The following is a 15419-nucleotide window of genomic DNA, read 5'->3' as shown; positions in this document are numbered from 1 at the left end:
AAGGGGAAATTCTTCCTGAACTTGAGCAACCATCTCACAGAACTCTGCAGACTGGAGGTGGCCAAGCTGAGCTGGCCTGTTAGACCAGGACACAAGAAAAGACCACTGACTCCAATTAAAATCAAATTAAAGAAAGCTTATTATTTTGCCCGGCCGGGCTGCCTCTCCCTCTCAAAACGGCAGGAACAAGACAGCACCCCAGCTTTCCTGCAGCCCAGCTTTATAGCCCAGAAAGTTACACAAAGGGGGGTTACAGATAACAGAACTCTGACAAGCATCACACTAATGGTAGTTTACATTTTTTGCTGGCCCCAACATCAGAATTTATGAGGACCATTAGAGCCTCAGAGAGGGTCGTTGTCTGGCCAGGGAAGGCCAATATTTATGAGATGTCACTAGGTTTCAGAGAGTGCTGCTATCTGGTCAGAGAGCCAGGCATGGGTGAGTTCAAGGCACGGGCAGGCATTCCAAGCAGGTTCAGAATTTGCAGTAATTTATAGTAAAGTCGAAATTATCTTTTCATGGTTTTGTGGCGAGATGCCCAATTTTAAGAAAAGATCAGGTTGGGTCTATCAGGTCAGACTCATCTTGAAGCATGTGAGGAATACCCCCATCCTCCACTTCATCCCATATGAAGAATGGAAGAAGAAAAGAGAGAAGAAGGAAAGGGGGAAGAAGAAGAAAAGGAGGAAGAGAAGGAGCCACCTGAGAACTCTTAATAAACAAAACCCCAAAAGATGAAGAAAACAGTCATTAAAAACCAATGGTATTCCTTTAAATTTATTTAAAATACAGTACACATTTAATGGTATATAGTTATTTTTTCAAATACATTATAATAATGAATTTTTATAAAAACCTATACCAACACTGAAAAATTATTGTCTCTATTATAAGTTTAACTGCATGGTTTAGCTTACTTTTGATGATGGTGATATTATTTCACAAGTATTACAAGGACTGATAAAGATCCACAAAAAAATATGAGGCTTTAACTCAGTACCTACATTCAGACAAGGTTTAGGTCACAGCCACATTTCATCTACCAAAGCTGTGACATCAAAGTAGACATAGAGTGTTCCAATCCATCTCTCATCATGCTGCCTGCTAATTTGCTATGGACAAAGACACACTTTCATAATCTGACAAAATCTGAATAACAAAAACCAAGAAATTTATGCTGTGGTGAGATAACTATGATGTGGGTTAATTAAATAAAAAACAAATATTATTATAATAGTTCTTTTTGGTGGGAGTACTTTATTGGCCTAGGCAATAGGGACCAAAACAACGAGATTTCTTATTTTGTCTTGTTATTTTTGCTTAAAATGTAATTTCATAAACATTCCCTCAGGGTCATTATACTTTCAATCATGGCACACACTAGTTTTAAAAGCATGTTAAATTTGGCTTAGACCTAACAGTCAAAAACGTCCTGAACTAGATGGTACAAGATGATTTTCTCTTAAACACCAGTCTTGGAGGCAATCCAGTCACGGTAGGAAGTCACTCGCATGTAGACCCCTGGTTTATTTATTTTTCCACATTCAACTCCCCAGCTCACTATTCCAACAAGGTACCAAATATCTCGAGAATTGGGATGAACCAGTGGTCCTCCAGAATCACCCTAAATAAAACAAAGGACATTTATCATTTTGACAATTTTCTTTCAGATACTTCAGTTACAGGAAATGTTGAACCCAGAATCAGTCTGCAACTGGTGGTTGTTTCATGGAGACCTGAGGAGAGTATGTGATGCAGATCCCTGGACCATCCTTATCCCCACCGTGACCCACTGGAATGTATTCTCTGGTATTTACCTGAACCTGAACATGTTATCTGAAAAGTTCCAAACTCTAATTCTATGAGAGAGCTTTCTAGTGACATGTAGTATGAATGTACTTGAGATTTGGGGCTTCATATCTGAGAAAATTATTCAGAACACTACTCATGAGAGAGATGAAAATGTAGGAAAAATTTGGGAATGGGCTTAAAGTAAAACATTTCTGAGACTGCTCTTTTATTGAGATGTGCTTGAGAGATGGACTGTTATGTTGGATAGCCTGGAATTGCATGTCCGTTTTGCCACTCACTAGGAGTGTGACCATGTACAAAGTACTTAATGTTCCTCTGTCTCGGTTTTCTCATCTATGAAATAAGAATACCTACATTATAAGTTCATGATGATAACTAAATGAATGGATATTTGTAAAGGACTTAGGAGGGTAGCCAATTCAGAATAAGTTCAACGTAAGTGTTGAAATACATCTTATATGTAGAGAAGAATTACTATTGTGCAAAGCGGAGAGGGATACTGACAGGACTGTCAAAGTACCAATCAACTGAAGCATGCAATTATCTCCATCTTGATGATTTTCATTAAAAAAAAATAGCAGTTATTTATATACTATGTGTTCAATATAAATGGTGTCCACAGTTACCTGGCAGGCGTCAATATTTCCTTCCAAGTACCCAGCACATAACATTGTATCCTTTATCACTCCATTATACACTTCGGGAGCATTACAAGTGTTTGTATCAATAACTTTCACTGGTGCTTTCTGAAGTAACTCTGGGAATTCACCTACAGAAAGTAAACATCAGCAAAAGAGTGGCTGTGAAACAAAGCAGGATGGAAACCTTCCTTGGTCCTCTGTCAGTAAGACCTATGTTTGTTGCCTCTTAGTATAAAAAAAAAAAAAAGCCCACTCAGTTCCATCAGTCAAACTGATAAAAAAAAAAAAAAACTTCAAATAAAATTTAAAACATCTTTTAAATGTGCCTTTCGAAGTCTTCATCTTTCTTCTTGTATCTTTGGACTAGAATCTTCTCAATTAGGTTCTCCAGGTAAGGGAAGTTCTACACCCCAACAGGTTTTCCTGGAATGCTCCAAACCAAGGCAATTTGTAGTCATAACCCCATAAGCAACATTCCCTGAGTGATCTCCTGAGTGTCCTGGGCATCTGGAGGTAAACGATGTCTTGGACTCTACCTAGATGGCTCATATTTCTTGTTGCATTTTTACCTTGCATAGTATGTTTCCACTGGACTCACCATCAAATGTAAGTGCTCCCCATCCTGTAACAACAACTCCTTCACCTGGTGGCACAATCTCTGTGGCTTCAGGAAGACAAACTCGATGTACGTCGTTTGTAAAAACAACTTTTTCAGTGAGTAGTATAACTGCAACATCATCATGATGCTCACCCTTGACGTAGTCTTCGTGAATAATAATTTGTTGAACATAATGTTGCATATAGGGGGGACTTACTATAGTGCCAAAGCTAACAGTATAGTTTTTTGGATTTTCTGACCTAAAGAAACAAAAACAAAAATAAATCAATTTTTTTATTTATTTGTAAATAAATAGAAATTCTGCATTCTATAGTGAATAGTAGAAATTCTGCATCTACTATACACTTCTTTATGACATTAGTGTTTCTTTTCCCAATAGTCCATTGCAACTTGATGTTTTAATTCATTTTTAAACATTTAAAAAACATTGAATCCCTACACCATACATTACATAAGGATAAATAAATGAAAAAAATGAGGATAAAGAAATGAAAAAAAATAACGTATGCTTTCAAGATATGCTTTTCAAACATATGCTTAAATAAAGTAATAGATGGGCACAAACACAGACAATTACAATAATTGTTTAAATTCTTGAGTGTGTAATTAATGGAACCACTAAACAGAAGGGGTTGAATTTGTATGCTTAAAGGAAGACTTCTTAGGGAAGGTAGTATTTTGAATAAGACCAAGCCATATTTGCCTAAAAGACCATGAAAGTGGAACATTTATAGAAAAAAAGGGGGGGGAGATTGATTTATGGAGTCAGAGAGGTGTGAAATAGCATGCTGCATTTTAGCAACCACAAATTGTTTTAAGATCTGAAGAGCAAAGTGATAAAGACAATACTCATAAGAAAATAATAAAATACCAAAAATCATGACCCTTCTCATTTTTTTATTTTTACATGTTATTATTAATTTTTTATTTGTTTTAATTAGTTACACATGCCAGTACAATGACCTTGATATATCATACATTTGAATCAGATGGGATATAATTTCTCATTTTTCTGAGTATACAGGTTGCGATTTTTATCATGTAATTTTTCCTTCAACCAGGACCTTTTTTCATGTCTTCAGTAATATTTTTAATGTTTTTATTAGTGCACTATAGTTACACATAGTATTGGGGTTCATTCCATATATCCATGGAATATAATTTGCTTTACTTCAATCCCCAGTACTTCTCCTTTCCCTCTTGTTCTCCTTCAGTTGTTCCTCTTCCTTTGTTCTACTGGTCTTCCTTCTATTTATTTATAGGTTTTGTTTTTTTTTAAATGTGTGCTTTATGGATATACATGAATATGAAATTCACTGTAGTATATTTGCCTGTGTACATGGCATGATTTGGTCAATTTATGAGTTTGGCTTATTTCACTTAGCATAATGTTCTCCAGCTTCATCTATGTACCAGAAAATGCCATAAGACACTTTTGAAGATGAAAAGGAATGCAACTAAGAGTTCAGCAGGTGTAACAGCTACAAACTGGGACTCGTGCAGGGCTGCTCCTCTCCACAGATGAGCAACATGATGAACTTACCGTTGAAAGCAGTGAGCTGCAGTTACCAAATATCTCTCACTGATCAAGGATGCCCCACAGTAGTGTCGGCCATTGAATTTCACACTTGCTTGCCATGGCCATTCTCCTTTTTGAGCAGTGGAACCTCCTTTGATTCTATCATATGTAGCTGACATCCTTGGTCGTCTTCCACAGCCTATCAGAGAGGGTCAGTTTTGTTCCGTTGAGAATAGAAACATAATGTTTGGTTACAAAGCATAGAGTTGTCCTGATATGGTTATATCTGACAATGTCTTACACTGATAGGAATAAAATATAATCAGTACAGGAATCATTAGCTGTCCCTGGATCACCTGTCTAGCCATCATAACAGTTCCAAGATACTTCAGCACTTGGACAATGTGTAAGATGTGGGAGGAAAAGTCACAGTTAAGCCCATGGACTTTGTAACCAGACTCCCTTAGTTTGAATTCTGGTCCCACAACTCACAAGCTGGATAAATCTGGGTAATTATTTCACTTCTTTGTATTTGAATTTCCTCACCTCTAAAATGATATCATAAGCATGCTTATCTCTAGCACTGCTATGAAGATTGCATGAATTATTCTATATGAAGACTCAGAATTCTGTCTAGTAAAGAGAAATAACTCTTGACTTATATTTCATATTATCTCTTGTTTAATTTTAAAAGTATTGAACTTACGGTTGTTGATCATCTTTTCAGCTTCAACCTTACTGATTTCTGTAATTGAACAAAAACATCCATGATTATTTAAGAATTGAGCCTGTGGCAATGGAAAAAAGATGGTAGCTCTAGCAGAGAAAAGGTCCAGAAATAATTTGGATTCTCAAGATGAAGAGTCAATAGAAAGGAGAGAACGTTGGTTTATTGGAATTTTTCTCTTTCTATATGTGAATGTATTAGGTGAAAATATCCTCTTCATAGTTCCATACAGGAGACTTCTTTTTTATTTAATTGAAATTATATCTACATCATCTAAAGTGGAAAATTGTGAGTTTTCTATCATAGAAGGAGAGGAAGTCTTCAAAAGTGAATCTAATTTGGGTCTATATACAAAAATACTTTAAAAAGGGACTGTCTTATAATGGCAGATCCAGTGTTGTTTCTGAAAATTTAGGATACCACAAAAAGAAAACCAAAGCACACCATTACTTATAAAGATTGTTTAAAGTAGTAATATTAGCTTTAGAATGAGAAAGAGTTCCCCTTCCTTCAAACCACCTATAATGTGGCCTTAATAATAACACATTGAAATGAATTAAATGAATTAAATGTCTGATTTAAAATGAAATTCGTTTAAAAATGTATTTAAGATCAGCTTTGTGTCTGGTATGTCTTTGTGTATGATATGTGTTAGGGACAAAATAATGAAAATAACATTGCTCAGGTATAATATATAAGCTTACCCATGAGCTTCAGAGAATCAGGATCTGTAGGCAAGGATCCAGAGTGGCTTGTCAGCATCTGACGTAAGATGCTTTCAATTCTTTGTCTTGCAGTTTCTTTCGATGATCTGGAATTCTTGAATACCAGCCATATATGTGCTGTCAGACTGTTGTTATCGGGACTGGAAACAACATTAAAGTTTCATATGTTGCTAAAAGTAGCATTTCCTTCCTCACGGTCTAATTTTTTTTTTTTTTTAATCTTGGCTTCCTGGGGCTGGGGATGTGGCTCAAGCGGTAGCGCGCTCGCCTGGCATCCATGTGGCCTGGGTTCGATCCTCAGCACCACATACCAACAAAGATGTTGTGTCTACCGAAAACTAAAAAATAAATATTTAAAAAAATCTCTCTCTCTCTCCCTCTCCCTCTCCCTCTCAAAATAAAAATAAAAAATAAAAATAAAAAGAGGATACAGGATGACAGGTTGCAAGTTACAAGCAGCCTTCAGAAGGATCTGATGCCCCTAGAGGGGCCTTTATTTAAAAAAAAAAAAAAAAAATCTTGGCTTCTTCTGCTCTTTTATGGCTCTGTGCACTACTTTCACTTTAGGTCAAGCACAGGCTTATTCACTTGTCTATATTTAGTGGTAACATTATTCATGCAGCTATATTATTCAGTTTAGAGTCAATTCTACAAATCTGAAAAGGTAGGGAAAGCTGAGACACAAATTATGGCAATGACACAATTCTATTCTCTAGGAATTTCCAAACATGCATACAATGACTATAATAAATGAGGGAGACACAGGAAGATATTTATCCTAACTGGAGACATTCAGAGGAATAATGAGTCATTTTTTTACTTAAGTATCAGATAAATTTTCATGAAAGAGGTGATATATACACTGGACTTCAAATATTGTTATTGATACTTCATCATCAAATAGAAAATTTCATCACCAGAGATAAGGAGAACTCATCCTACAGAATAACTGACTGATAATAATATTAATTAACAGTTATTGTGCATCTGATGCTTTTTGTTATCACATATATTAGTACACATTTTGTTGAATCTATGATAATACTGAAACATAAGTATGCACCATTTATCATGTTTTATACATTTGGAAAAATTGAGGCTGACAGGTTATGTAAATATACTCAATATGCAACTACTAAATGGGAGTTTAGAGTCAGTACAGCTGATTCCACAAATAGAGCTCCTTACTCTATGCACTCCATCATATGTCTAGTCATCCAGTGACTATGGTGTCTGAGGGATTGGGCTCAGATGGAGACAGGCTTTTAATGCAATGCAAGGGGGTAGCAGTGATGAGAAAATGTTAAACAAAATTGCATTCAAATATTAATCTGAAGATTTATGGGGAAATTTGGTGGGCAGCCCAAGAGGCTGGCCAACAAAATTACCAAGGAACCCTGAGGCTAGTGCCTGGAGTGTTATCATGATGTTTTTGAGTCTCCCTAAGGGGTACTCAACATTTTGGCATATAAATCAATAACAATTCCTACTGAGCACTCCACTCACATTGCTACGAAGCAAAATAATAAGTGATTTTTGCAGCATTATGTGCCAAAATGAAAAACTGTTCTGTGGCCTTGCTGTCACTTGGTCTTGACCCTACAGATACCTGAAGTTATGTGCACTGGAAAACAAAGCAGAGAGGCCTTCTGGTGGTTGCAATCACCTGAGACCTTCAACTTTAGTTTTCCATTTCTGTCCAGTACTGAAATTGCTATTTGGAACCTTAACTCGTTCTGCAATTCCAAAAATCACATGAGCCCAGGACCAGGGAAAGAAGGGAAAACATTAGTAACACTAATGAAAGTAAAAGTAATAATCACTTTCACTGAAAATATATTTATTTGAAAGTATTTCTGTACACATAATCTTTTTAATTCTGAGTAAAGTTCTATGAGCAAGGCAGGGCAGATGTTGTCACTAACATTTCATAAAAGAAAGGAAGATTTAAAGTGGTACAATGGCTGATACAAAACTCTAGGGCTACTAAATAGCAAAGACAGGGCTCAAGTTGTCTAACTGCATTTTAAGGTTCTTTCTACTATTTTTTGCTATTCCAAATCCATATGCAGAGAACATAGTATAGTTATTTTGCTTCTTGATATGGTGACCAGAGGGTTCTCCTTGGTAACAAAGCCTGTCTTCTACCCCATATCTAATAAGAATACTAGGGTCATTCCACAAAATGTTAAACTGACTTGCAAGTAGAAAGACTGGAGAAAACAGAGTTCATGTTTATGATTCTGATAAATAAAATGTTAGTGTGTCAAACATTGGTCTAAAGAACGATCTATGTTTTTTGAATATAAAAACTTAGGAAATAAGAATGATGAGTAATCCACAATTTTAAGGTTAATGCATTCCTGGTAGATTTAATGAATTCAACAATAAAGCCCCAAAACTTACTTCAGTTTTGTACTGAACAATTTGTCTGATATTTATGATAATGTTGGACATTAGTAACTTACTAGTTAATGACTGTAACATATCAATAGAAATTTTCACAGAAGAACTTGAAGTATAATGATACGCACAATGATTCTGATGATTAGTATTCTTTACTTACACTAGTGTGATGACTTGAGAATTGATATATTGTCTGTAAATGTTAGAACTTTGAAATGCATCAACCATCTGTGAGGAGAGAACATAGTCAAGCATCAAAATCCAATTATAAATTTATATTTCAATGAATTAACAATGAAACAAAAGTAGAAAAATACTAACTTACTTTAGTTTCAAGAATTTTACTAATATAGTTATTTTCTGGTGATGTTTCCTTTTCATAATTTTTATTATATGGGATATTCAGCACTTTGAAGCTACCTTGATAGTAGTATGTCCTATTTTCTGTGAGACAAAGAAATAATCCAAGAATTATTCAAATTAAATGGACTTCAAACTCAGATGTAGATTACATATTAATACCAACTAGTATGTATTATTCTTGTTGGATATTGATAAACCCATGTGAATTCTTCTGATACACTTGATTATATACCTTAGGCATTGTGAAAAGTGTTTATAGAACCAATAATAGAACACACACATGCACCCACACATCAGAAAAAGGTCAGAAAGGAAAATTACATCATCTTGGTTGAGACAGAAAGGACTATATACTATAATGAGATTTTTGTTATCAATTGCCAGATTATGAATAAAAGTAGCTACCATTTAATATCCACCAAATGAAGATATTTTGTAAAGACCTAATGAAGTATACAAATGTTTCAGAATCGTCTCAGAATAACTTGCCAAATATACTAAAAGTAGCCAAGGATCAAAGCTCAATCTGCCTAACTTGAAAACCCACAGCTAATGCATTGTGTTTCTTTTTGAAATTTTCATGGATACTTGATATATGTCACATCTTATCTTTAGTAAGGTGATAGATATGAAGTGCTTATAGCATGTTAGACATGGGGTAAGAGTTGGTAGCATATAATAATAATAACTAAATAAATTTTATTTTACAATATGATCACTGCCCTTGAAGATTATCATGTGGAAGAGACATGCTCAATATTGATGAAGCCATCACATGAGTAACCAATAAGAATATATTCAAATGATGAAGTTGATTTTTCAACTACAAGATCTATATGAATCAAGAGAAGAGAGGAATCATAATTAAAATAAAACATGGTGTTATAAAAATGTTAAAATATTTTATAGTGCTAAATATAATGGAGAAAGAAGTTATCAAGTCCTAAACAAAAATCTGAAAATGTTTTTTATAAATGATTTATAAATGAATGTTGCTAATTGCAGTTAACTTGCCTGTACATTGTCATATGTTTATTCACTATATACCACACTTTGCAATTGCAGTTTATCAGGTTATAGCATAAGCAGCAAAAAAAGATCTTAAAACCATTTGACTTCTTTTTCATAATTCAGTGTTCACAATGCATCCTTCATTTCTTCATTTGGATTCCTATTTATTTCTATTACAATATTCAGAAGCCATGAATATTTCTTAATATAAATTAACAAATTGTCAAGACGTGGATTTGTTTTATTATAATAGAATGAAGCACTTTTCAGAGAGACAATTGATTGATAAACAGAATATTTACTATCTAAAATATATGAGATTAAAAACCATAAACTAAAGCAAGGAAATCAACTCATGAGTATCCTGTTCTTAATTTAACTGTATGCACCAGTCATAGCGGGACATTGAGACCTTACTAACTATGCTGAGGTCACTGTGGATATAGTCGTTGAGCTCAATTGGTACCTGATGCCATGAAAATAATCCACTGGGATGGCAAGTCAGTAAGGCAGACTCACACCATATGAATAACATTCTCAACTCCACAAGTAGTTCAAATGCCAATATGAATTGAGAAAGATGAATAAGGGAACAGAATAAGAAATCATTTTTCATGACTTGATTATTTACAAATCATTTCTAGAAAGAAAACCAAACATATATACAATTTTTTTAAACGAGGAGTACTCTGGGTAAAACATAAGGATTTAAATGTGTATTATGAGAAGACTTCTACTTAAAGTGGACAGAGTGATGTGGGCCAGATGCTTTTCAAGTAATGTGGGCCAGATGCTTTTGAAGGTATATTCTGGTATGTAGGCCTGGAGATGGGTTGCAGACTGGGAAAGTTATGTTAACTTAGAAGTGCTTTCACTCTGTCTCCTATGTCTAAGCCCAGAAAAATAAGAAAAGACAAAAATGTTAGCTGAATTCTAAGGAAACTAAAGAAAACAGCCACAACTCCAGGCCTACTTCCCAAAACCTCTGATGCAAACAGGCCTAAACTATGAAGTATACACTAAAGTGAGAAGTTATATAAATCAGAGATGCCTTTCATAAATTAAGCTAGATATAGATTTTTCTAAAAGTTCTCAATGATTAGAATCATAATACTCCAAGTTCTGAAAACACAAAAGGAATATTTCTATCCCACTGCAGAATGGCAGAAGAGAAAATACAAGTGAAAGCATACTACAATTCTCCTTTTAATATATATGGTCTAATCTTCCCACTGAGGCAATCTGTTGGTGATAAACTAGGGTATTCCCTTCTAGGTAGGGAAATCGCTGTATCATAATTAAGAGAGTATGCAAATTAGAGTGCTTTCTTCAGGGTCACTCCAGACTCCTAAGTGTTAAATATTGAAGATAAATTTTGTCTTGTGTTTAAAGAAAATAACAGATGAGATAAGACAATGTTTGAGACAAAAAAAAATATCAAAATATAAGCCTCAAACTTTCCCAGTCTGCAACCCATCTCCAGGCCTACATACCAGAATATTCCTTCAAAAGCATCTGGCCCACATTACAGAAAGTTAGCTAATCATTATTAAAAAGAAAGTGAATGGATAATTCAAATAACTGAAAAATAAGAATATAGCAATATCAAGAATCATATTAATAAGTTGAAAGTGGTTGCCTCTGATAAATGGGAAATAAGATACCGAAAGAAGGGCTGAATTTATCACTAAAAGCTCTGGGTATTTGACTCTTCAAAGTATATCTATCTTTTTTTATTATTCTTTTTTTAGTTATATGCAACACAAGACACATCCTGACATCACAAAAGCATGAAACATGAACCATGATAATGCAGTGTCCAGCAGTCTTCCTTTTGCCCCTCCCCAGATCCCCTCCCTCCGTTCCACAGATCCCTCTTCAATCCATTTAGTTTACTTATTTTTTAACTAGTGTTCTGTTGATACACCTGATGCTGGGACCCACAATGTCATATCCGTGCATGCACATATGAAAGTTAGGTCAGATTCATTCTACTGTTCTTCCTTTTTCCTATCCCTTCTTCCTTCTCCTCAATCTTTCATCTATTCTACTGAAATTTCTGAGATTTTAATGAAATTCTCCCTCCCTGTTTCCTTTTTTCCCCCTTTCTCTTTACTTTTTTTTTTTTTTTTCGTTCCTAACCCCTTATTTTGGAATAGCTTCTATATATCATAGAAAACATTTGCCTTTGATTTTAGGGAAACTGGTTTATTTCACTCAGGATGATAGTCTCCAGTTCCATCAATTTACTGACAAATGCCATAATTTCATTCTTCTTTATGGCTGAGTGATATTCCATTGTATGTCTACACACACACACACACACACACACACACACTTTCTTTATCAATCTGTTCAAGAGCACCTAGGTTGATTCTGTCGCTTGGCTAGTGTGAATTATGGTGATATAATCATTGATGTGACTGTATCACTGTAGTATGCGGATTTTAAAACTTTTGGATATATACCAAGAAGTAGGATAGCTGGATCATACAGTGGCTCCATTCCTAGTTTTTTAAAGGTATCTCCATACTGCTCTCCAGAGTGGCTGTACTAATTTGAAGTCCCACCAACAATGTATGAGTATCTTTTTCCCCATGTCCTTGTCAAAATTTATTATGTGTACTATTGATAATTGCCATTCTGAGTGGAATGAAATGAAATCTCAATGTAGTTTTGATTTGAATTTCCCTAACTTCTGGAGATGTTGAACATTTTTTCATATATTTGTCGATCCTTTGTGTTTCTTCTTTTGACAAGTCTCTGTTTAGTTCTTTTCCCATTGATTAATTGGGTTATTTGTTTTTTTAGTATTAAGTTTTGAGTTCTTTGTATATCCTAGATATTAATGGACTGAGGAGCAGGTGGTAAAAATATTCTCACATTCTGTAGGCTCTGTTTTTATACTTCTAATTTTTTCCATTGCTGTGCTTTTTAATTTAATGCTATGCCATTTATTGATTTTTAAATTTTATTTCTTGCACATTAGGAGTCTTATTTAGGAAGTCTGCTTCTGTGTGGACATGTTTGAGAGTTGGGCCTACATTTTCTTTTGTTTTATGGTAGGACATAAATGATATAATATCCTAAGTTAAAAACACATGTTTTTTTAAAATGACTTCAATTTTCCTCCTACTCTTCAAATTTTTTTAAAAAAAATCTACGTAGAAGGATTTTTATATTAACATCTTTATTATAAATAAATAATCAAAATTCAATATTCATTGATTTCTCCTTTACATAGAATATATGTAATATATTAATTATAACATTGGTAGAATTATTTTTTCTGCCTGTCAACTATCTACTTATGTGCTTATGTCTCTGAAAGAATATCCATTCTTTTAACTATGTATATTAAAATCATGTGAGTAATGTAATGGCAAATGTTAATAATGCTTATTTATAGGGTCTGGGGTTACTGATACCATTTTAAAGTGAGATAATTCATGGTTTGCAATTGTTTCTTTACCTTCAGTATAAATGAAAGAGCAGTTATAACAAAATCAAATAAATATAAATATATACCAACCTACAGCCAGAAAATGAACCAGGAGACCAATAGTTATTCCAAGGATAGCCAACACTCCAAACACAAGGAGGACAATCATCCATAGTGGCAAAGATGTTCGGGAAGCTGTGACTGGTCTATAAATAAAGAATATGAATATGAAAAATAAATCAGAAAAATCACAATCTTCAAATCTATACTTCATATTTCCTCCCTAAAACTCCACAATTAAGTACAGTACTAGCAAAGACATAGGAAGGAAGGGAAAAAGAAAACCAATGCTTTCCTTAAAGCTTATGATTTAACTTGTGCTATGAAATTTTATGCATTTTTCTGAATCTGTGCTATAAAGTTGTTTTTCCAAGATATGTGTACCTAGGACATACTTGCATCCAGTGATTGATGGATAGGAGCAGAGTTAGTGTCAATAAGTTAAGATCTTTCCAGGGCAGGGGACAAAAGAAATATCTTAGGAGTTCTTTATGCCTAAGTCCAGCATAAAGTCCAGTATTTATTCTGTCCTTATTAATACAAATACAAAGTGCAGTATCCATCTATCTTATTAGTTTGTTTATTACTATGCTTCCAAGGAAACTTTAATAGAAGAGCATGTCATGATGAATCTATAATATGTTAGGTGTTTTCACTGTGTTTCATTTAGGTAACAAATACGGTTTGAGAGTCATAACCTAAGTTGAATAAGGATCTGTGGGAATTTCCCAAAGAGGCATAGTAAGACACTCTTGGACAAAGGAACAATACATAGCACTCTAAGAATGTCTGGTGGTTGGATTTTTTTTCTTTTTTTGCAGCAAACTGTGAGCAACTAATTAGCCAAAGATGAAATTGGACAGTGTGATGATTAATTTTAAATGTCAACATTGGTTAGACTGGGGTACCCAGCTGTTTGGTTAAACATGAGTATAGATATTGTAAAGTTTTATCTAGCTGCAATCAACATTTACAATCAGTAGATTTTAAGTAAAGGAGATTACTTCTGATAATGTAGATGAGGCTCATCCAATCATTTGAAGACCTTAGGAACCCAAACAAATGTCTTGGGAGAATGAATTCTTCTTTGAGATGATAACATAGAAATCCTGCCTAAGTTTCCAGCCGCCATCTGGTCTATGGACATCAGACTTACCAACCTCACAACTGCATGAGCCAATTCCTTAAACTTGTGTGTGTGTGTGTGTGTGTGTGTGTGTGTGTGTGGAGAGAGAGAGAGAGAGAGAGAGAGAGAGAAAGAGAGAGAGCCCACACGCAAGTTATATAGGTTATACAGGTATAGATATTTTAGTCTCTGTCACTATCTCCATCTCCTATTAGTTCTGTTTCTGTGAGGATCACTGATAGAGGTAGCCTCAAGAATCACACTTGATATCATACGAAGGTGTTGAGATTTTGTCTTCTATATTAGATCTCCTTCAAGTGTGATTGGAGGGTGACCTTAATTAGAATCAGGGGAGGGGCTTATAAATATGCATATTGTGGGAGCCTATTTCAGATCTGGTGAATTCAAATTTCTGGAAGGGCCTGGAAATTTGCACTTTTATATTCCCAGGGCTGCAGATTCTCACTATGTGTTGTGTTCATGGTAAAGTGTTGAAAACCCTGGGGCTGGGGATGTGGCTCAAGCAGTAATAAAGACGTTGTGTCTACTGAAAACTGAAAAATAAATTGCCACAATCTGGCTGGGCAGAAATCATGAGACACTCAAGCAGGAACAAACTTTATTTTCCGAACTCCCACAACACAACACACCAACCAGAAATCCCTCCTCCAGCACTTCCCCAACCAACTCGAACTCTCCAGGAATCCCCTAGAGAACTCCAAAGTAGCCACACCGAGACAGACAGCAGGGGTCTAATATACAATTGAATACACAGCTTAACATAACCATTATCATCTCAATGGCTTGCTGGCATCACCTCACAACCACTCCGGTCTGGCAAAAATGCCATGCATGATTCTGACTTGGCTATGGCTCTCAACAATTAATATTAAAAATTCTCTCTATTTCTTCTCTCTTTCTCTCTCTCTCTCTTAAAAAAAAAGTATTGAAAACCTTTAATCTCC

The 15419-nt window shown here is 34.8% G+C and overlaps 1 protein-coding gene across 1 annotated transcript; it reads right to left on the bottom strand.

The window, feature by feature from the left end:
- Window positions 1–1465: 1465 nt before the first annotated feature.
- On the bottom strand, window positions 1466–13542 carry LOC113196066 (transmembrane protease serine 11B-like protein). The gene is made up of 9 exons (XM_026407768.2): window positions 13359–13542; window positions 8778–8896; window positions 8613–8680; window positions 6026–6186; window positions 5301–5339; window positions 4619–4793; window positions 3055–3314; window positions 2442–2584; window positions 1466–1627 (listed from the first exon to the last, which is right to left on the bottom strand). Exons 1-9 carry the CDS (start codon window positions 13540–13542, stop codon window positions 1466–1468), a joined length of 1311 nt encoding a protein of 436 aa, XP_026263553.2.
- Window positions 13543–15419: the final 1877 nt, after the last annotated feature.

The sequence above is a fragment of the Urocitellus parryii genome, chromosome 10 (genome assembly GCF_045843805.1).
Source record: "Urocitellus parryii isolate mUroPar1 chromosome 10, mUroPar1.hap1, whole genome shotgun sequence".
In the NCBI taxonomy this organism is placed as follows: domain Eukaryota; kingdom Metazoa; phylum Chordata; class Mammalia; order Rodentia; family Sciuridae; genus Urocitellus; species Urocitellus parryii.
This window is presented reverse-complemented; position numbering and strand designations above follow the sequence as displayed.